Genomic DNA, 23,731 nt, shown 5'->3' on the forward strand with positions numbered 1-23,731 from the left:
CATCCAGGTCTTACTGCCAAGACAACAGCTCACAGAGCTACCATAGTAGTAACCTGGGAGCTCTCCAAAGTCCTGCAAATGATTTTGGGGGCTTGAATTCCTACGTTGAATACTTTAGGGGGCACTACTGGGCTTCTTCTGTGAGTCTTGAGCTCATAGAACAGGATACTCTGTTACTTATCTGCACGTTGAAATGCTCTCTGATTGAAATCTCTCCTTCCCATTAAGTCTAGGTTTATTCATTTGATCAGACTAACCAGTCCCATCTTTGTTTTCTTCTAACACTCAGAATTCCAATATCTTCTTGAGTGCCTTTCCCAGTATAAATCTGCCCAGACCCTTAGATCTTTGTTTGAGGCCCTTTTCCAGCTCCCCTTTTAAAGGAGGCTTGGAGGATGGAGACAAGGGAAGAGGGCATTTTTATTTGTGGCTCCCCAACTGTGGAATGTGCTCCCCAGCAAGGTTTGCCTGGTGCCGTTGTTGGCATTTTTTCAGTGCCAGGTAATTATTGATCCCCCCCCCCATGCTTTTGATAGACTAAGGTGACATAGATTGTTATTACTGTGCAACTGGAGTTGTTTCTTCTTCTTCTTTGTTTTGTTTTATGGTATAATCTATTTGTGTTTTTAACAATATTGTAAGCCATTTGGGTAACAAGTGACTAACAGACAAAATCATAATATTAATACCCAACATGTTCATGTAGACTACAGTTTCTCATACAAAATAGCCTATTATTAAAATAATGCCCAGACATAAGTATCACTGGAATTTTCTGAAAATCAGTAGTATTACAAGGGTCTTTCAGCATAGCCAGTGCAATAAATGCACAGCTGTTGGTTATTGTTCTTCAAAATACTGTTTTGAATATTGTTCTTCAAAAGTGAAGTTATGTTGTGAGTATATATTTATTTTCCAGCAGTATGCTGAATTTGGATCTGGAAAAATTCCATTTCTCCTTCAGCACATTGATTGTTATGTGAACTATGAATGCCCAAATAGTTTCCTGTGGTATGAAAAATGAGGATGTACCATTTCATGCATTCCATTACTGTTTGTGGAACTTTGAGTTTATTTATGTATACAGATTAAAACCTTGAGACCTGTGCTTTTTCTACACTTTGTCAGTATTTGTCCAACACTAGACTGAGGAGCAGAAAGCTCTCATGACTGAATGCACACAAACACATTTATATAAAAATGTTTCATTTTAAAATTTGTTGTTTATGTTTTCGGTTGTTGTTGTTGTTGTTGTTGTTGTTGTTGTTGTTGTTGTTGTTTTGCTTGCTGGCCACACATTTTCCTGCACCATATTAAACTAGCCCCAGGACACTCATCTAGCCCTATTTTACAAACATGAGTTGCAAAATGCAGTCTGGTTATTTGTGCCTATAGATGAGGGCTGTTATCACATTGCTGGTGCTGAGTTGGGGCTTGTGGAATTATTGTGTCAAAAATAAATCAAGTCAGGGCATGTTTTTTGGCTAATGAAGAAGTTGCACAGGAAAGCTCAGTCTAAGATATCACATTTCTCAAGACAGCAAGAGAATTTGAAACAGGATGTCTAATGCAATTTGTCAGGAAGACTAATACAATTTGTCAGTTGCTGGTTAATGGTTGTCTAATTGGCATATATTCATCAGTATGCCTCGTCTGATGTGGGTCAGTTTGATTATGGTGGTGGTGGGAATATTTTTCAACCTAGAGGGTGGCATACCAATGGTGGGTGGGACCAGAGACAAGAGTGGGCAGAGCAACAGATGGGCAAAGCAACAAAGCAACACATCCACACAAATGTCACGGGTGTATACACACACACACTTCCAACCTCTATCCAGCAAGAACGAGGCACTATCACTGTTCAAGGATGCATTTCAGCCAGCCAGAATAATCAAATATGCTATGGCGCAGGGAGGCAAGGCCATTTGGTCTGGAGAGTATCCTGTGGGTCTTCATTCATCACTTGATCCTGAGATTCCCGAACCCCTTGTTTAAAGAATAAAAAGCATGTGTCAAAGTTATATGATTGATAGTTCAAGATCAGTCTTGAAGGTGAATAAGGAACATTTTTGTTTTGGTCCAAATAGGTATATATCCCCCTAGGTCATGTGCTCACCACATAGGTGTGCTGTGTAACATTCCTGTTCCTGTGCCTTCTTGTACTGCTGCTTCTGGGTATAGCACTGCTGTGCTGAGAGTGCTGCCATGCACTGGGCATTCACAGAAAGCTAGGCCTCTGTTGTAAAGTATATATTGGCCATATCACAGTAAGCCAAATCACAGTTTGGTTTAGATGAAATAAGCACATGGCCATGTATTCAAATTGGATCATTGTAAAATAATGTCTGAAACGTCTAGGGAAAACATGACATGTGCTAAACCATTCCTCCAAAGGGAGGGATAAAAGAAATATCTGGAGTGACATTTATGTAGGAGTTTATCTCACACTCTGCTTGCTTTTCCCTTATGACACAGATCCTGAAAATGTTAACTGGTGTTCTGAAAGACAAAACAGTGGTAGGGCCAACATCATCTTCTGCTTGTGATGTGGCATTCCGATGCTTCCTTTTCCTTGGTATCTATATAGCTTCAGTCATTGTTCTTTATTTTTCCTTCATTCATTAATCACTCATTTATCATAGATGAGGAGATAATCAGGTAGTACTAATTTATCTAAAACTGTATTTCCAAAAATTCCATTTCTTAAACCAAGAGGTATATTAGTATATTGTATTAATTTACCATTCATATGCTGAGGGTTCATCAGAACTAGATTAGATTTATCCAAACATTCTTAAGAAACTAGAATATGAACTGCAGACCTGCTGATAAATATATATAACTTGTCATTGAAATGAGCCTCATACCATATGACTGGTCAATGTAACTGTAAAATCAGTGTTTTTAAAAACTGTTACCAGCAAACCAGGAAACTACCGGTACTGCCCTTTTATCTTATTTATTTATTTTTCTATTTACTTATCAAATGTACCCCTCTCTTCATCATTGTAGAATTATCTGGGGTGTGTGTCTCGCACCATATCATACAAATACATGAAATCACAGAAACAATTACACACACACACACACACACACACACACTGTACAGTTCAACAAAACCGCTCCCATAACTGTTCCAATTCAGTAAACATTCCCATGGATGTTCAGAAAGAGGCAGAAGAGGAATATTTTCAGCTAGTGCTGAAAACCGGCTAGCGTTGGTAGTAGCCTAATGCTGGGGAGGAGGGTATTCCACAGCTGAGGTGTCACCACTGAGAAGGCCCTATTATAAGCCCCAGTTCCCCAGAATGTTAGATGATGTGATCTTAATTTCTATTCTAAGATGGGCAAAATATTATTCATATTTAACCAATGCACGTAGGAAAAGTTAGACTGGCTTTCCCGAAGGGAAATCAGGCCTAAGCAATTTTAAATATTTAACACCACCAAGAAGCATGCAGATGGAGTGAGAGTATGGTCTTGCATTTTCAAACTCTTTTTACAATAGAGAAAAGTAAAGTCAAGCAACAGAGAGCCCCATGGCACCCTCAATACTCACCAATGTATTGTAATATAAGCTTTCATGTTCTACAGCTTACTTCATCAAATGTATGACAACTGGCATTTGTCACAAAACAAGCCTAGCAATCTTGGCACAAGTGGACAGAGTTGGGAAACTGGAAACAGAAAACAGAAAACAAATGATCAGTATAAATGGAAAATTTTCACAAAGGAGAGGTAAACAGTGGCCCCACAAGTCTTCCGAACCAATAGATTAACAATGTACAGTTCTTGCAGATGTTGAAGAGTGTTGAATTTTTTTTTTCCATACTGAGTGGCTAGGTAAGATCATTTTATTTTATTTTATTTTATTTTATTTTATTTTATTTTATTTTATTTTATTTATTTATTTGGAAATTATATCCTGTCCTTTCAGTGCATTTGCATCTTTCAGGATGATTAAAAATATATGAACCAATAAAATCAGCATATTGAAAAAAATGTAGCAGGCAAAATGAAGACAAGAGCAGGAAAACTAAATGAAATAAGTGTTTGCTGCAGTACAAAAAGCACATTCCCAAAGTGAAGTGCTTGTCAGAATAAAAAAGTGTTAGCTGTGTGGTGAAAAGAGACAGCCAAATGAATTGCAATATTTGGAGTTTCAATAGACTAGGGGCACAGTCCCAGTGAAGGCTGTCCGTGAAGCAGCTCTCAGAGATGTTTGACAGTGCCTGTGATATTGAAAGACTTTCCTTACAATAATAAGAGGAGGTGATAAAGAATTATTGTAACTTAAGACAACCTCAGGTCAAATAATGGAAAATTGATTATCTGAAACTATCAGGGGGACCTGATTATGGGTAATTATGTGTTGTACATAATATAATAATGTGTACAGATTAATAACAAGTGTGTAAAAATAAGTTTATGAAACTAAGGCAAAGTTATAGCACTGGGCTATATCTTGATAGAATTGCAAGTGCTTTGATTCAAATTGTTTATTTAGCAACATCCATCGACTTGGACATGCCTATAGGGATTTTTTACTTGTCGTTTATTTGAACAGAAAACATTCTACCAATAGATCTGCTTTTGAAAGTTATCTTACTTCAGTTTCAAAATGATTTGCTATATGCTATGGTGGTGAGTGGTGGGTGTTGATGTTGAAGAAGCTCTTTGAGAATGCAGAACTGAGTGGTTATGGTACATATGAGATAACCTAGATGATTATAATGGGAATTAAAGCTGAACTGAAAGTTTTATGACTTCTTGTAACTGGGACAGGAGACTTTGGGGATAGCAATAATGTTCAAAAAGTGTTGGGAGCAGCACTTGCCACTGGTAGAAAGCAAGGAGTTTCTTTCTGCCCGCTCTTCCATGCCATCACTTATTATTGCTGCTGCCTTGTAGTTGTGGTGATGGAGTTCCCCTCAGTGGCAGGAATTCATCCTCCCCTCCTCCCCAAATGCCCCTGAAATAATACTACATCACGACTCATGGCACAATATCATTCCAGGGACATTTGGGGATGGTGTTTGCTGACCGCTGAGAGGAGTTGTGCCACTGCTGACTCATGTGGTGGAAAAAGTAAACGTCATGGTGAAACATAAAGGAGAAACTGCTGCTGCTTGCCCCACCCATTGCAAATACATTACACAGCGGGTGGTGCTGTGGTCTAAACCACAGAGCCTCTTGGGCTTGCCGATCAGAAGGTTGGTGGTTTGAATCCCCACAACAGGCTGAGCTCCTGTTGTTCTGTCCCAGTGCCTGCCAGCCTAGCAGTTCAAAGGCACGCCAGTGCAAGTAGATAAATAAATACTGCTGCGGTGGAAAGGTAAACAGCGTTTCTGTGTGCTCTGGTTTCTGTCACGGTGTTCTGTTGCACCAGAAACGGTTTAGTCATGCTGGCCACATGACCCACAAAGCTGTCTGTAGACAAACGGAGGCTCCCTTGGCCTGAAAGTGAGACGAGTGCCGCAACCCCATAATTGCCTTTGACTGGACTTAACCATCCAGGGGTCCTTTACCTTTTACCCCTGAAAGCTTTCAAAATGGTCCCCCACTAGTGACCAAATGTCCCTCAATTTCACCACCTGTGAATTTTGAAGGGGAGAAGGCAGTTCATTTCAGGCCTAGCTGAAAATTATTTGAAGAGGTGGAAGTGAAAAATAAATTAAATTGGGGAGGAGGACTGACTGTACAGCATGAAAGGGAACAAAAAATAGTGTAAGAACATCAAGAAGCATGAGAGAATAAAAATGCAAAAAGTATAATAAAATGTGTTGATATAAAAGGAAATGGGGAAAGTTCTTAAATGTATTTCAAGGTTAAAAGGAATAGAAAGAGAAGTATGTCATCTGGCAGAGTTCAAACAAAAAAAAATGGACAAGAGGGTTGTTCTGAAATGCCATAGGATCCTTTCAACTACCAGTGGCAATGGCTGTACATAGAACTTTCTCCATGTTCCCTTCAGTGGATCTATGGGTTCTATTTTGAGTTTTCATCACAAAGAATGAAGTAGGAAGATCAAAAAATGCCCTAAATGTTAATGAAGACTATTGGGATCTCAGGGACAAATAATTTATATGAGGCAGATAAAGATGTATTTTGATAATTACAAAGTGAATCTTCAGGGTCAGATTTGTCAAAGGTGCTTTAAGGAAAGGATACATGGATAAATTTAGGACTGTTTGCACACATATCTACTGTAAATCACTGCATGAGAAGAAGAGCAATATTAATGTAAGCCTTACCATTTACCATACATTTCTGTGTATAAGACAAGGTTTTTTTATTTTAAAATTGTGTTTAAAATTGGGGGTCATCTTATACACGGATAGTGTATAGGGGGGACGTGGGATTGGTTGCTGCCACGAGCTGGAGATTGTCAGCAGTGATTGGGCGTGTTATTGGTTGCTGCGGCAAGAGCTGGTGTTGATTTGCTGTTGTTGCGGCAATTGGGTGGGCGATTGGCAGTTTCTGCAGGGTTGGGGACAGACAATAGGTGGCTTTGGGGCCGTGTGCTAGTAGCAGCGTAGGCCAGGTGGGTGGGTGATTATCAGCCATCCCCCCTCAGAACATGCTCAATAACTCTGGGCAATCTCCCCCCAAAAATCTCCCCCCAATCTCCCAAAAATACACAGGGACTTGTTATACACAGAAAAATACGGTGCTCACTTTCACTATATTTTCTTCAGGTGGCCATATGATGCCACCTGCTGCAGAGGGGCAACCATTTTTCTCCTAAAAAATGCCCCTGGGAGAATGCTATATATCAACCAAATAAAGATCCATTGTGGGGGCATAGGAGTGCTGCCACTATTTGCTGTAGTAGCAAGAATGAATTAAGAAAGGAGCAAAAGCAGGAAAAGATGTCTAGAACTGGAAATCACCCCATGCTCCACTTCTGAAAAAGTATTGTTGCATGTGCATATTTGCCAGAGTGGGAAAGGGAGACATGGCAGTGTATCTGCTTGACATACAACCCAGCTAACTGGCTTTCCTTTGCACACCACACAATACTGGGATGGCTGTTTGAACAAACCAGTGCTCTGCTCAGCAGCAATGGCAGTTGCAGAAGGAGGGCAGCAGAAGGCTGAACTGCATGGTGCTGGTGAGAAAGAGAAGGAGCAGAGGACCACATGGGTTCTCTGTAGCCCTGAACTAAAGCAATCCCTATTTGCCCCCTCCCCTGCATATACTTTGCTGTCAGAGGATCACACCCATCCCATACCACTCCATCCCTCAAAGCCTCAAGGTGCTTCTCAATGAGTGACAATGTAGAATAAGGTGTTTGTGTGAGGAGGCAACATATCCAGCCTCTTAAAAACCAACATGTTTCACTCTAATTAATGCATGAAGGGGTTAAGACCATAGAGTAAGCTGTCCTGCCAGGCTTAGCTAGGTCACACACCCTCACCTTGAGAGGAAGGGCTACCAAACTCTTTGTTCTCTCCTTCTCCTTCTACCATGTGGACCCAACCAGTAAGGCTATCTAAGCCAGATGCACCAAGATTGGACCACATTGCTTTCGCAAGTCATCTTTGTGTTTCAATACAAATAATTTAGAAGCATTTACCACTTTGAAATGAATCTAGGTTTTGCTGCCTGTCTTTTTTTTTTTTTTTTTGCTGTTTTATGGGAAAGGACATAAATCTGACCTTTGAAGAGTTTATAAGTAAACCATTTTAACCTACTAGTCTCTCTCTGTGCTAAGGAACGAGGGGAGCTTCGGAAGAAGCTTAGAAGGGGGTATTTTAAAGTTTTAACAGCCTATTTTTCCATGTTTGCATTGCTGCATATTTTGTGATTTTAAATCTCTGCTGGGGCTCTTTCACCAAAGAGAGACTAAAGGGCAGGGAGGGAAATTAAGAAAGTGACATGACTCCACCAACTAATAACGTTCTCGGTTTCTGCCTTTTTTTTGAGTATTAGACTTAATTAAATCACTTTTGAAACCTCCTAATACATTTTCCAGAATAATTAACAAGTATGAACAAACTTAATTAGTCTGTAATAACATGAGGGACAGAGATTAATAACATGTGGGACACAAATTAATCATCTGCTTTGGACGGACGTGTTAAGGAATAGATTCTTCCTTTGACATGTGAGATCCTTAAGAGCATAAGAACATAAGAAGAAATTAGGGTCTCACAAGTCCCACGGAAGCTAAACAGGAAAACTATAAGCAGAGAATAAGGGCAATAAATATATTATAATTAAATAAATATATTATAATTAATTAATTAGTTAATTTCTATCCACTTTTATCCAAGGAGTTCAAGGTGACATACATGGCTCTCCTCCTCCTCCTCCTCATTGAACCCATACGAGGCAGGTTAGGTAGATATTCCGCAGAAATATTTCCCAGAGAATGGCAAATGCATAAATAAGCATAGCTAGCAACACTGGGTGATTTTACAGGGCTGGTGTAACCCACACACTCACAGTCACAGTCCTGCCCTCTGCAATATACTTAAAATAATGATTGACTTTATTTGTATTGTCATTTACAGTGTTTTTTAAGAAAAATATTTACAAATTCGGAAGGAAATAACATTTTTTTGTATGAAATATGAGTTCTTGTCTTTGCTTCCATCTTTTGTTTTTGAGTTGATACACTACTCCCTAATCACAGGTACACTCAAATTATGGGTGCCTAGTTGTTGTTTTGCTATGGGGCAGCAATTTCTTCACCCAGGGAGACAGCAGGGAAAGACTTAAAAGCAACCCAAGAATCTAGATAATAGGTGCTTTACTCTAACCTTCTCTTTGTCTAACTGACTACATTGGATTTCCTAAATGTCAGTCATTGCGATGACTTCATTCCTTGGCTGAAACACTGAAAGGTGAGAGCAGGCTAGTTTTTCACAGAACAAATGAGAAAAATAGTGCTTGTACATTTTGCCTCATATCTCAGATTCGACAAATGCTAGAAATTTGCTAATTTTGAAAATGAAATATATAAATCAGGAGTTTGTGGTTCAACTGGGGTGGGGGCAACAGCCCCTGCTGCAGGTGTGCATGTGATATTAAAGGTAAAGGGACCCCTGACCATTAGGTCCAGTTGTGACCGACTCTGGGGTTGCAGCTCTCATCTCGCTTTATTGGCCGAGGGAGCCGGCGTACAGCTTCCGGGTCATGTGGCCAGCATGACTAAGCTGCTTCTGGCGAACCAGAGCAGCACACGGAAACGCCGTTTACCTTCCCGCTAGAGCAGTACCTATTTATCTACTTGCACTTTGATGTGCTTTCGAACTGCTAGGTTGGCAGGAGCAGGGACCGAGCAACGGGAGCTCACCCCGTCGCGGGGATTCAAACCGCCAACCTTCTGATCGGCAAGTCCTAGGCTCTGTGGTTTAACCCACAGCGCCACCTGCGTCCCACATGTGATATTACAATTTTTTAAATAGCAGATTAAGCAGGAAAATATTTTCAGCATGTATTATTCAACTTATTTTGTGATAAGCTAGCAGAGCTAGCTTATAATTCAAGTGATCTCTTATAATTAAATAGCTAGGCTGTAAAACTGGATTGCCATATCTCCCACATATCAGATAGACCTCTGTACCAAAAAGACCAATCTTAAGATCGCTAGTGAGTTATGTCTCCTCCTTAACCATCACAGATATGTGGAAGTTATATATTCATCCCTGATCTCAAGACCTTAAATGTAGAGTATGTGGACAGCCTCAGCCTCATGGTAGTGGAAAAAATGAACCATGTGATGCTCTTAACCAACACTTTTCCTTGCATTGGGCTTCATCAGGACAAACCTCCAATGAATCATTGTGATAATAAATGGCAGTCTTAGAACTAGTAAATGTTTTAATTTTTAGTAATACATTGTCTCTTGTGAGAACTTTGATGCCTTATATATCACACTTTGAGGGAGCCTTTCTTTAGGGTTTTACTAGTTTGTAATCTTACAGCACCAATGAAGATGTGTCCAGTAGCTACCTAGAGATATAGTGGTGGTTAGATTTACTTTCTTCCTCCCATAATATTTTGTGTTATTTATTGTGAGGTCAGCAGTAAATAAAACATCAGTTATTCGCATTTATTTCTTAATGAGATTTTCATGCCAGTCCTAGGCATATCACACTGAAATCTTCTTGTGGTTGCACAGATGGTTCAAGGGCACTGTCAAATGAGGATTGTGATATTCGTGGGAACACTGGCATGGAAACATTGGGCAAGGATGGCCAGTTGCTAAGTCCAAGTTTCCTAACATTTTAAGCATCCTTTCATTTTTTGCTTGGAACAACAACTTGATCTAAAGTCATTGACTAGTGATGATGCTTTTCTCTATGCTAAGTTTCTCCTGACAATTTCTGCAGATAAAGCTGCTGTTAGAGGAACAAAAGAACGCCAAGCCATATTTTCTTGTCAGTTGGCAACTCTTCATCTGACTCAGAATACAAATTCCTCGTAGATGTAAGACCTGGGGAGGCCTGCTGTGTCTCTAGCTAGGCTTTTCATGCTGATTTTGAAGTTGGTGCTGTGGTACAATGCTCTCAGGGATTTCAGCATTAATGCCAAGGCTGACTGTTCCAAGCACTGTTGACTGTAACCCAGATAATTGCTGGCAGAAAATGTAAAATGTGGTAGAAAATGTGTTCCCCTAGAGAGGCAAGCATTTCCTTGTTCGGGATTTCAGTATGGTATCTTTGTCATTATTATATCATTACCTTCTGTAGGAATTCCTTCCTCTGATTCTTGTGAGATGGAAGTTAATCAGTTAAAATAGTCTGCCAACCAAGATTAATGGAATCCACTGAATTTCAAAATTATTTGCAGAATTCTTTTATACTGGGGGATTTTTCTGCCAGCTCTGATAGTTGCTATGATGATGACCTTGTTTTACTTTGCCTGTGCTGTACAGTTCTGATTTTAAAAGCATGACCCTTAATACTGATAAGTTTGTTACCATTGGTGGTATGTTTTAAACTGGCTTATTAAATGCAATCTCTGTGTTAGTATTATTTACTGATAAATATATTATGCAGACCTTTTTTAAAATTTTCAAGTACCATATATTATTATTGTGTAGCTGTTTGTCCTTCTTGCCCTTCAAAATTCTTTTTAGGGTTATTATGTGGAGTAACATTTTATTTTTTGGCAGTTTCATACTGTGTTATTTTTATCTTATGCAATTATTTCATGTATTTGTCAAGAGTTTTATAGATTCCCCTGAATCAGTGAAATGCATCTGGGGGAGGGGATTATAACCATAGCATCTTATTATTTTTGCCGGCAACATTCAGCCTGGTTTTTTGGTGCATCTCCCTTTTTTTGGTTGCTGTTCTGATGTTAGTCTTGTTGACTTGTGGAACATGATTCTAGGCATCCTCTCTCACAGCTTTGCTGCTATATATCCCCCAGTTTCTGAACAGTCTAATTTACTAGTTGCCCTGAGTCCTCAGCATGAGTCATGCTATCTAAACAAATAAAATCATTGACCTTGATGGCAGCTTGTTTCATTGATAATTTAGTTGAATTGTGGAATAGCAGGTCAAGATGTCTAGCAGCACAAGTGTCTTATTCCATTTTCTCAACAGTTCAGGTCCTGGATTAAATTAGGATGGTACATAATTAGAAAGAACAGGTTTGATTTATTTTTAAAGACTTATGGTATGTCATACAAAGCCATGGGAGAAATCTTTAATTTCTACTACTGTAAATTTCCCACCCAGTGGAGCTGTTCTAGATGATATATGGCCTGGTGCACTTTGCTTGCTTATCGTTGGAGGCGAATAATCTTGAACCTGCTGTGATGAGTACACCGCCTACAGTGAGTCCCAAAACATTAAACCACACATCATGCCAGGAGATCTGTGAATGATCTTACCTTTTTAAAAACTAAATGCTACTGGTGGAATGTGTGTGCTAATCTGATTAAAAAGTGATGGGGGAAGGAAGGGAATGGGGAAGTTTAGTTCTTTCTAGGCACACCATCTTCTTGCTCTAAACTGTTATTCCACATGTATCATACCTGCATTTCCTCAATCCATGGAGTAAATGTGTGTGTTTACATGATTAAGCTTGGCAAAATAGTACAGAGGAAAGGGTAAACAACAACATCTCTGCATCATATTCCTAGTCAAATTAGCTGTCCCCACCCAGTGGCTGTGTTTAGTAAAAAGGAAAATAGTCAGGAAATCAGTGATGATGCTCCCAGTATATAGCATGCAGTTTAGCCCTAAAGAAGTAGGAAACAAATTCATATGTTGACCTATTTTAGAAACTGGGTGTGTGTTTTAAATGAACTTGGAACATATGTGAATGAGTTTGTGTGGTGGCTACTTTATATATTCTGTACTAATACATTTCTTAGTACTGTAAGATAAAATACTGTATTTTAATATTTGTAATCAATTATTTTTTTAAAAAACAAAAAGCCCTATTGCTTTAGGGATCCTTGCTGTGACAAAGGTTGAGAACCTCTTACGCATGAAGCACATGAGATCGCATCACAGCAGTCGTCTTGTTACCACAGTAACAGGAGTGAGCCAGCTAAGTGAGCCCCCCAGCTGCTGAATAGGAAAGGAGAAACAAAACACAGCCCTCTTCCTGTGTGAAATAAATTGCTGGGGCATTTTTTAAAAAAGAAAAGAAAAATGGCAACCTTTAATCAATTGCTCTTGTATTTTTTTAAGGGTGGGAGAAGAATCAGGCAGTTGAAATTGTTTCCAGTAAGCATTGGGGATCCCAGGAATGTAACATTTCTACATAGATTATTAAAATAAGTATTAGGAAACACTTTACTTGACATTTCCTGCAGTCTGTTTTTTAAGATTCAAGTATCTGGCTAGTATCCTGGTATAACTAAAGAATGAATGGAATAAACCAACTGCCTATAGACAAATAGTGGGATATTTCTCAGAGCACACAAGACTTCCATTCTGTAGTCATCTTCTTTAGCATAATTTGTGCTGTTGTGTTCTGATAAGAAAATGTGATGTCTTCCATGCAGTTCTATAATGCCTGGCATTTTAATATCTCTAATATTTTTAATACTGTTAATAGGGATGGAAATATATTTCAATTTCAGTTATCTTGGTTTCTCTTTTTTCCAATCTTCAATTCAGTTCCCATTTTTGCAGCAATTTGCAAATTTTGTATTTAAAAAAATCCTCATGAAAAAATTCCAGCATTTCAGTGTAAATTTATCCATAACCTTGCTGGGTTCAGGCACCAGTGTAGTGGCACAGATTGCATCGTCTTGTTAGTGTAACAAAATTTCATAATTAATTCGAGGTTTTGCACCTTTGGACCAAGGTGTCTTGTTGGGTTTGAAGGGCTTGAAGGAGAAAGTGACATAGAACAGTTTGGTCCAATGGGTTATAACACTAGATTGAGCCAAATGGGAGGAATTAGATAAATTAAGTCATTTTCAAAGTAAGAAAAATGACAAGCAAGAAACCAGTTTTTAATATTTTACTGAACTATATACACTGGATTAATGAGCTGTCGTTCCTGGATAGCACATCCCAAATACTATAATGAGGGCACAACATGTCACATAGAAAATGGTTTTAATAAATCAGCTTATTTGTTTATTTAAAGCATTTTACCCCATGTATTTTTGTCCGCCTCCTGCCACTAACTCCTGCAGTCAAACTGGTGCCAAAACTATATTGCTCTGCTTTCCTTTGGACCACACCAGCAACGCTGAGAGGAGAGACTCATTGTCTGGGCAGCCCAGGACCTCTATACACACTGCCCAGGCTGGCACCCCATAGAGGTCATTTTGGTGCTGCTAACACAGCAAAAACAATGTGGGAGGCAGCAGTGACAAGTCACTGGTCTTCGCAGGCTCAGCAGGTGCTGTGATTCTCCATCCCTGGAGGCACACTCCATTGTCTCTCAAGACAGACAGAAACAAAGACAGCCCCTGCTTTCAGATACGATGCAAAAGAATAGCTGGTGAGCTGCGGCGGAGCGGGGGGGGGGGGGAGAAAACCCTCAGTGCTAGTTATTAAAGTTACTTTTTTATCATAGCTAGCTGTGATAGAAACATTTTATATTGGTCATGGTTGGTGACTGACTTATTGACAATGGAAACAGGGATGTTGGCACTGCATGGGCATACTGGCAGGAGTGCCAGCAGAGGCAGATTTAGGGTAGCGTGAATGGGGCCATCACACTGGGCACACAGCTGAGAAGGTACATCCATGCGTCTGGTCAAATAATTTCTTCTACACTAACATTAGGGTTTAGATCAGGCATAGGCAAACTCGGCCCTCCAGATATTTTGGGACAACAACTCCCATGATCTCTAGCTAAGAGGACCAGTGGTCAGGGATGATGGGAATTGTAGTCCCAAAACATCTGGAGGGGCGAGTTTGCATATGCCTGGTTTAGAGAAATCATCCAAATGTTAAAGCAAAGCACAAGGTTTTCATTTAATAATAACATTAATAGAAAAGCATTAGAGCAGTGCTCTTGCAATCACAGTGAAACATGAACATTTCTGGCCATTTGCTAATTTTAATGTACAATGGATGTATTTGATATATTGCCTGACTAATCTACATTAAAAAGAGTCAATTGAAAGAAGAGCTGAAAAACACATTTTCCTTTCCTTTTCTTAATAATCTAGTAAATATTTTTTCATTTCTTTTTTGCCTTTATGAACAAAATTACAAGGACCTTATTCCAGGCCTAGAATGGATACTCTGCATAGTGTAGGATCTCCTTTTCACTTTTTTTTTTTGGGGGGGGGTCACCATTTGAAAAGAAGGCCTCCATTTTGGAGATCTTTCAGCAGACATGTGAACATACCTTCCAACATTTCTCTGATGAAAATAGGGACATCCCATTCCATAATGATAATTTTACTATTTATACCCCACACATCTTACTGGGTTGCCCCAGCCGCTCTGGGCAGCTTCCAACATGTATAAAAACACAATTAAACATTAAACATTTTAAAAAACTTCCCTATACGGGATTGCCTTCAGATGGCGCAGGTGTTAGACAACTCCATACCCTTGAATATTTATCCATTGAAAATAGAGACATCCTAAGGAAAAGCGAGACATTTTGGAATCAAATCAGAAACTGGGATGGCTGTATGAATGATGACAGTCTGCAGTGCTTTCCAAAAGAGGGGAGGGATTATGCTGTGTGTTGCATGCAGATCACCTCCAAGGATTGAATTGCTCTGGGTTGCCTCCTTTAAAGAAGGTGGGCCATAGTGGTGTGATACATAGCATGGTACCTCAACCGCACTTAGTAAAATATTTGCCCAAAGATGTTCACACTGCAAATTGCTTCTTTCAGAGTGATAATGGCCACTTTAAAGGAGATGATGTGCAGTGCAGTACCTCCCTCTTCACTTGGGGTGAAAGAGAGGTGAGACAAAGGTCACAATATTGCAGTAAAATGGGTTTTTTCTCTCCCTAGCGAAGTGCTACTTTTCAGAGAAACAGCATCTTTCATTGTGAAAAACAGAACCTATAAAGATTCAGTGCTGGAACAGCCCTACATGGCTTAACACACTGATAAAGAAATATGTTTTCTATTACTGAATAAGATATGTTGCTAATTTACTTTACAGTGTGATCATAAATAATACACAGTTTTCCAACCATTAAACATATCGTGCTATTTCATGACTTAATATGTCAAGCGGGGTGAGTTGGCTTTTAAACATTTTACTAGCACATAAGAGCTGCTTTTTCCTGGTTTTGTCCTACAGTGCTGCTGTACTGTTTAAAGACCAGCAAATGGTCAGTCTGTGAGCCAGAGATGGAGGAAGGGGGGGGGGGCGGTGGGGGCGGGTTGCCCCGGGTGTCACCACTGAGGGGTGACAAAATGCTAGTCGAAACTCATTGTGGGGCCTGCCCCAAATGGTCTGCCCGCCACCTCCCCCTCAGCTGTAGGGCGGCTGAATAAGAGGAGGCAGGCAGACTCCTTGGAGGCCCCATGGAGCATCCTGCCCTGGCTCACCCCGGCCCACGGGCAGCTGGCCCCACCCCTGGGCGCAGGGCACACGTGCCACCCCAGGCTCCCATTTGGCTTGCTCCGCTGCTGCTGTAAGCACTTAGAAAACAATGTTGTGATTACTAAGACCCAGCATGGGTTTCTCAAAAGCAAGTCATGCCAGACAAATTTCATTTCTTTTTTTATATATACTGTTTCAAGCTTGGGGGATCAGGGGAATGCTGTGGACATAGGGTTTCTTGTTATCAGTAAGGCTTTTGACAAATTCCTCCATGATCTTCTTGTGGAGAAGCTGGTAGAATGTGGGCTGGATGAGGTAACTGTTGTGTGGATTATTAGATGGTTGACTGACTGAACCCAAAGAGTGCTCACTAATGGCTCCTCATTACCCTAGAAAAAAGGGACAAGTGGAGTGTCATAGGGTTCTGTTCTGGGCCCATTGTTATTAAATGTCTTTATAAACAACTTGAATAAAGGAATTGAGAGGGAGTTTATCAAATTTGCAGATGACACCAAACTGTGAGGGATAGCTAATGCTGCAGAAGACAGAATCAGGAATCAAGATGACCTTGCCAGATCTGAGAACAAACAAAATGGGAACAAATGTCAGGTTCTATACTTAGGCATGAATAACGAGCTGTGGAAATATAAGGTGAGAGACGCCTGGATTGCGAGTAGTACATGTGAAAAGGAACTGGGGGTCTTAGTAAACCACAAGCTTAACATGAATCAACCGTGTAATACATTAGCAAAAAAAAAAGGGGGGGTAATGCTATTCAAGGCTGCATCAACAGAAGTATAGTGTCCTGATCAAGGGAATTGATAGTACCAATCTATTCTGCCTTGGTCATATCCCACCTGGAGTACTGTATCTAGTTCTGGGCACCACTAAGAAGGATATTGATAAGCTGGAACATGTGCAGAAGAGTGTGGCCACAGTGATCAAGGGTCTGGAAACCATGCCTTATGAGGAATGGCTGAAGGAGTTGGGTTTAGCCTGGATAAGATGAGGCTGTGAGTACATATGATACCCATCTTCAAATATCTGAAGGGCTTTTCCCTAGCCCTATGTTCCTTTTGTTATTCCACCCTTTTATTTAGCTTTAGATTTCTACCCTTAGTTCCTTTCCCCCACCCATACTTTTTGCCTTTTTAAAACTATATTTACAAAAATATGAATTAAATATTTCTTTAAATGAAATCTTGGAAAACCAAAATAAATTTACATTATATCCTTGTGCTTCCTTTGCAAGGACATGAATGAAAAGTGTCATTCTGAGTTGGCTCTGATGTGTAGCCATTTCTATTTTTACAGACATTGTAGCCCTGTAGCCTTGCTGCTACTTCTGGTTCAAATGAGAAAGTAGGGACTCCTTGGGATAGCTCAGCATGAGACTCTTAATTTCAGGATCATGGGTTCGAGCCCCACAATGGGCAGAAAGATTCCTGCATTGCAGGGGGTTGCACTAGATGACCCTTGTGGTCCCTTTCAAACTCTGCATTTCTATGAGATCAACAAAATCAGACTTTCCCAATCAATAGAAAGTACCTTCATTTCTTCCTATTTCCCATCCCACCCTAGCTCTGTGCTGACAATGCAGCTCCAAGGGTTTTAATACAGCTATAATCGAAGTCATGCTCTTTTTTAAATGGTATTTGGAGTTTTCTGCTGAGCAGTGCACATTATTCTCTAACATTCTTTTGGGGTGGGGGGGATGGGGGGGTGGGGAGACTGTTGTCTTTCCTGAGGCCCATGAGATGCTGCAGATTTCACACAGAGAGATCAGGCTTTAACTTGCATTTGCACTCTCACTTATTGCTCATCAAATCTTTGCTCATTTTCAGAAAGTGATGCCTATGCACTATTTAATTGCTTCAGGCTTCCTGTTCTAGATCCTTAATTACAATGGGTATCTTTTCTGGGAGTAATGTTGTTGGCAAAATTAAGGAGCAATGATTATGCCAAATATCAAAAGTAGTCTACTTCTTATGGGCCTTCAGTTTCATAAGCAATTCAGATGTCTCATTTCTGTCTTCAGCCTTTGGAGTTACTTTGCTTACTCCCCACCAAACAATCTGCTTTTGGGGGGAAATATGCAGATATTCACATGACCACATAATGGGTAGTTGCTGATGAGCAGTGTTCTGGGAGGGCAAGGACTAAATGACAGATTGTCCCAGTAGGTTAATGGAATAGCTTTAACTTTCTCTCCACCTCCTCACAAATTTGTTTGCTTGCTCAATTTTCAGCCCACTTTCCTGCATATTGAAGGTTACACAAAGAATAGATAGAAAATAAGAAAAAAATGCTTTACATAAAGCATGGAAAGTTGCTGTAAGAGCCCCAAATGTAAAATAGGATATGTTTTTTCTTTAGTATGTTTTAATCTATGACTATTAGCTTGCAGCCATGTATGTATCACCCGTACATAAGCTAATAATAGTAGGGCTCTTCATTTAGTGAATAGTGGTACTGTGCTACAATTCAGGTAACTGGTGAATGATTCACACATGTACGTATGTAAATCTCTTTGTGTTTCATCTAGAGCTGCACGAAGGTTGCCTCCCACTTCTCCATCAGACCTTTCTTCCCAGCAAAGGTGTGGGTGGGAAATTCAGAGAGTGAAGAAAAGATCAGATGACATTTGGGTCAATGGTGGCAGTACTACTTTAAAGTGCCAAGTTTAAATTACAAGGTGGCTTCTTCCATTAACACTTTTTTCTGCCTCTTTAAAGCAATGCCATGGACTGGCTGGATGCAGAGGAGTGGTGGGAGGCGCCAACTGAAGAACCCCCAAGGGAGGGGGAGATGTAGAATGGGCAGAGGGAGAGGACTAGGGAGAGGAGCAGGGGAGTATGAAGGGGGGTGCAGGGCGTGCAACCCACCCCGGGTGTCACCCTGACGGGGGGTAACAAAATGGCAGGCAGCACTCGTCACCGCGGGGCCTGCAGTGTGAATGAGCCATGCTTCTCGCCGTCTGCAGGCTCCACACTGTCTGCCCGCTGCTCCCCCCCCCCCAGCTGTAAGGCGGCTGAGGCCCTATGGGCGCCATGTGCCTCGTCTTGTCCCGTATGGGCGCCCTGTGCTGTACCTATGGGTCCCGGGCACCCTGTGGTGCGTGGCGCCCATAGAGACAGGACAGCATGGGGCGGGGCATGCAGTGTCCATAAGGACAGGGTGCACTGCAGCGCCCATAGGGATGGTACGGCATGGGGCGTGGGGCATCCATAGGGACAGGGTGCGCCGCAGCGCCCATAGGGACTGCACGGGGCATGCGACCTCCATAGGGATGGGGCGTGCCGTGGCACCCATAGGGATGGCACGGGATGCTGCACACCCTGTGCCGTCCCTATGGGCCCTGTGCCCCTATGGGCACTGCGCCCCACTCATGTGGGCTGTTTGCCCCGCCCCTGGGCACGCCACCCAAGGTGCCCGAGACCCTACCTCCACTGCTGGAAAGGAGGTGTAAGAAGCTGAAGAGGGAACAGGGTTTAGTGAACTGTGGCAGAGAGTTGTCCAGACTCAGAGGCAGGGGGGGGGGGGCAGGATACAGAGATGAGGCAGGCTGTTGAAGAATCCAGGGAGTTTCCCACTCCTGCTGCATCCAGCTCCTCCCCAAGCCCAGTATCCCATAACATGCAGATAAATGAAAAGAACTGAGCAGAGATTGGTTGTGTGCAAAAAACAGTTTGTGACTGCTTGGGAAAAACCCTGGAGAGGAGGAGCCTTAGAGGGAGGTGGGAATACAGGGACCTTCAGTGCCTCATTGGGGCAAGACCTACTAGAGTTGCTAGGATCACTAGACATGCGCTGTTTTGGTGTCAACTTTACTGACACTGGTTTTTATTTATTTATTTATTGCTGAGATACTCCTAACCCTGGTTCCTGACAAGCACTGCAATGGCTCGGCTCATCCCCTGCCAGCACCACTGTTCTCGCACACTTTGGAGATTGGGTGTCATTCCCAGGACATTATATGAGGGGAGGAATAGTACTGCTGTCACCTCACCCAGCCAAATATGTGCTCTCCCTTCCTGATCTTTGTGAGAGCTTCCCCTCTGAACCCTTAAATGCTGAGAAATTTGGTGGGTTGGAACATTTGGTGGGTTGGAACATTTGGATCAGTCTTAGTTTCATCAGAGTCTCACTCATAGTAGAATGCATGAACTACCCTTTGAAAAAGAGCTGCATTTGAGGTGAGAGAAAAGCTCTGCCTGGGGTACATGATTTGAGTGTTTGGCACCCATGAGTCATCACTTGATATTGCCAGTTGAATGATGAACAAGCCGGTATTCACCTTACTCCAGATCCACCTGCTTGCCATTCTGTCTGACTTTGTTTCTATCTGCTTCTGAAATAGAGTTGTTTTAGCTACTGTGGCAGTAGTGTGCTCTAAGTTATGTTTATTTTTACAAAGTATTAACAATTAAATCACATGGGTTGCATCCAACTTAGTTTTTCCAATTGAAAGTGATAGACATGACTAACTTAGATACATTCATTTTAATGGCTCTGCTCTAAGTTAGTCATGTCTATCAATTTCAGTGGGTCTGCTCTGAGTAGGACTAGCTTTGCCTACAACCCATCTATATGGTTCCTCCCACTTAGACCCTTTCCCAAAATCTTGCAATAAAATCCAGCAAATAAAATTTTTGAAAGCAGGAAAAGAAACACAAAGGAGAACCAACACTGGATTCCTTGAAGAGTACACAGATGCGTTCTTTTTAAAGGAGCACTTCTAAACAGCAGTTTAGTGTGGACTCCGTGCTGCTCATGCATGCAGCTCTTTGTGCAACAGCCACACAATGTCATCTTCATACAGTGATAATGATGGGAACATGCCCATGCAGTGCTTTTTGGTGTTGATTGGTACTCACTGGTGCATAGTACCGTCACCTCTAATTGCCTGATCCTTAAAATATGAACCAGACTAGCTTCCTGATGACGTGATTGCCTGGGTGATGGGCCATTAAGGGGAACAAAGGAAAGGGGCTCTGTGTGAGACAGCTAGTTAGAAGGATATAGCCAGAGTTTAGAGTTGAACGTTGCAATAATAGGGGCCACAGGAAAAAGCAGCAAGCTGGAGAGAGAGTCAAAGCAATGTTTGACTTCTGTTTGAATACAAGGCTACGGCTATAGTAGAAACAAGACCCTTTTGGGGTATTAATGCTGTGAACCCCTCTATTGTAGGCTCAGGTTGTATTAATGTGTAAATGAAACATATATAATAAAAACACCACAATTTCTGCTGTGCCTCATTCAAAAAGGAAACATGAATCCTGGGAAAGCACATGATACCCCGGAATCTCGCACCTCTTGGAGATTGGGGTGGCATGGAACAATATATTTAATTAATTGCTAGTACTACAGATGGAGTACCTGTAGTGATACTGTAACTTTTACATTTTCTGAACCTGAAAAGAAGTATGATCATGATTCTTGATTTGTTGTTAACAATGTACTTGTTAAAATCCAGTAGCATAAGATGTTTTAAACTATCCAAAATATTTGCCAATATATACCTGTCACTATATTTTCTTGTTTGTTTTAGGGAAGCAACGTGATGGAGGATCAGGACCTTTTAGAAATTGGAATACTTAATTCTGGACACAGACAAAGAATTTTACAGGCAATTCAGCTCCTTCCAAAGGTACCCTTTTGTTTTCCTGTCCACATTCCAATGTCATAAGCAAGAGGCTATTATTATTATTATTATTATTATTATTATTATTATTATTACTATTACTATTACTATTACTGTTACTGTTACTATTACTATTACTATTACTATTACTATTACTATTACTATTACTATTACTATTAATACTATTAATATTATAGCATCATTCTTAAGTAAAAAATGTTGTCCTTCCGGGCCTCGCTATCTGCCAACATAATTTTTAGTCCTTGTCACCTGTGCTATGTCTGATTCATATCGGTGCCCTTTTTAAAATAACATTCTATATAACGGGAGAAACAGCAGTAACATATTCAAGTAGGTTCATTGATAGCCTTATGATCCATGAGTTATTCTAATCATCTTTTAAAGTCATCCAAGTTGGTGGGCATCACTGCTTCTTGTAAATTCCATGGTTTTCCCTCCTTGAGAAGGGAGGAAACCAATCCACATGCATATCAGGGTATTAAAACAGAAAGATGACTGTTTTCAGACAACAGAGTCTGCGTTCTGGCACTGGGGATGAGTGACAACAACCAGTTTATCCACAAAAGTGCTGGGTCTTGTTGCTTCTCGTTGACTATATAGTGGCTGGAGGTGGGGAAGAGAGAGAGGGATGCAGCAGAAAGGCAGCCTGTAAGTCATCTTTCACAGTAGCTTCCACTTTTGCCTAGAACTCCCCCACCTCACTGTCTGTGCATATGTGTGCTCAGTACCTTTGGGGCTCAGAGCTCGCCACCATCTCCACCCAACCTGCAACGCCCAGCAAAAGTTAGAATAACTTCCCATGGTGTCAGGTGTGGGTGATTCTATGCTCCCCTGGCAGCATCAAGGATCAAGGCAGAAGCAAGAAAGTTTGCATTTATGGTTCTCATGGCAAATAATCCAGTCCTTAACTCCATAGTGATGTTGCTCACTCTAAGCCCCTTCCCTTCCTTCCCCAGCAACAGCCTGTGGCCCTGTGGGTGGCCTCAGGAGTCAAATGTCTTTGGGCCCTTTGCTTTTGAATTCTAAGTTAGTGATGTGTACACAGGTATGGTGGCTCTTCTATGCTCTCCAAGGACATCTCAGCTCTGAGTTCTGCTGCAATTCAACCCTGTCTCCCTCTTCTCTTGAAACTACTGGAGAAGGGGGAATCTACTCACTCCCCCTCCTCCTCCGAGGGAAGCAAAGGAGGAGAAGGGGGTGATTCCCAGCCGTCCCCTTCAGTCCAGTCCCTGACACTTAGGCAGCTCAAAGCAGCCAGGCAGTGTTCCAATACATTAATGATTTTTGAGATCCTTTCCAAGAAGACCTGCAATTCTTTCAAGAAACTTTCACTCTATGTTTATTTGTTTTAAAGGTTTGTAAGATGCTCTGAACAATGCAAACATACTACAAGCTTGGGGCATATATACTTCTAAAAAAACTACATACACATCCTGTTGGTTAAAGTTGCTCTGCCTTTGATACTTACTGCTGGATGCAAATGTGGAATCCATTCTGTTAAAAATTTTCCAAAATATGAGAAAAAATTAATTATAATCTCTCAATGTGGAGTTATGACACATTGCAGACCCAAGCGCAGCAGGCCAGAGGTTACTGTGTGGAGGGGTTTTAAAGTGTAGAAGCAGCAAAAAATGGTGTGACACCAGCTTGGGATCGAAATGGCCACAACTTTATTGATTACAGATGTAGGTCGGTTTCGGCATAGGCCTTGGGTATGTATCCTGAATCAGCCAACCCAACTGCTGGCTGATAACTCCATCAGGGTCGATCCTGTGGTTAAGGATCCCCTATGATGTAGATCTGTAAGATGATCCTGCCAATATGTCATCTGGGGTGTTCTATGGCCTGTTGGCCCATGTCTGGGCTTTCAGTCAGAGCCCAACCACTGGACCCCATTACTGAGCTTCCCTGAATTTTGATCCTGGATCTGTGGGTTGGGCAGCTACCTACCCCGTAGCTTTAGACTAAGGATCCAACCAAGTGCCTTTTTCTGCCACATGAGTCAGCCCCTCCATGCCAGCTTGTTGCCCAACCGCTCACTTCTGCAACCAGCCCCACAGGCTCCAGTAGATGTTCATCAGCCTGGCCTCATCGCCTGTTGGTGATAGGTA

General features: G+C 41.3%; 1 protein-coding gene and 1 long non-coding RNA gene across 12 annotated transcripts in view; one reads left to right on the top strand and one right to left on the bottom strand.

Moving 5' to 3' along the window:
- The window catches only part of ANKS1B (ankyrin repeat and sterile alpha motif domain containing 1B), a 349,603-nt gene that overhangs the window by 171,188 nt on the left and 154,684 nt on the right, over positions 1-23,731 (top strand). For all 11 annotated transcript variants that reach the window (XM_079991880.1, XM_079991876.1, XM_079991885.1 and 8 more), the window contains one exon: positions 21,507-21,605. In XM_079991880.1, coding sequence (XP_079848006.1) covers positions 21,507-21,605 — 99 coding nt within the window. The remainder of the gene's footprint in view (positions 1-21,506; positions 21,606-23,731) is intronic.
- The window catches only part of LOC307224814, a 29,546-nt gene continuing 16,975 nt past the window's right edge, over positions 11,161-23,731 (bottom strand). The window contains exon 3 of the long non-coding RNA XR_013842759.1: positions 11,161-11,572. This is a non-coding gene — a long non-coding RNA (uncharacterized lncRNA). The remainder of the gene's footprint in view (positions 11,573-23,731) is intronic.

Source organism: Podarcis cretensis (genome assembly GCF_951804945.1).
Source record: "Podarcis cretensis genome assembly, chromosome: 10".
Lineage (NCBI taxonomy): Eukaryota > Metazoa > Chordata > Lepidosauria > Squamata > Lacertidae > Podarcis > Podarcis cretensis.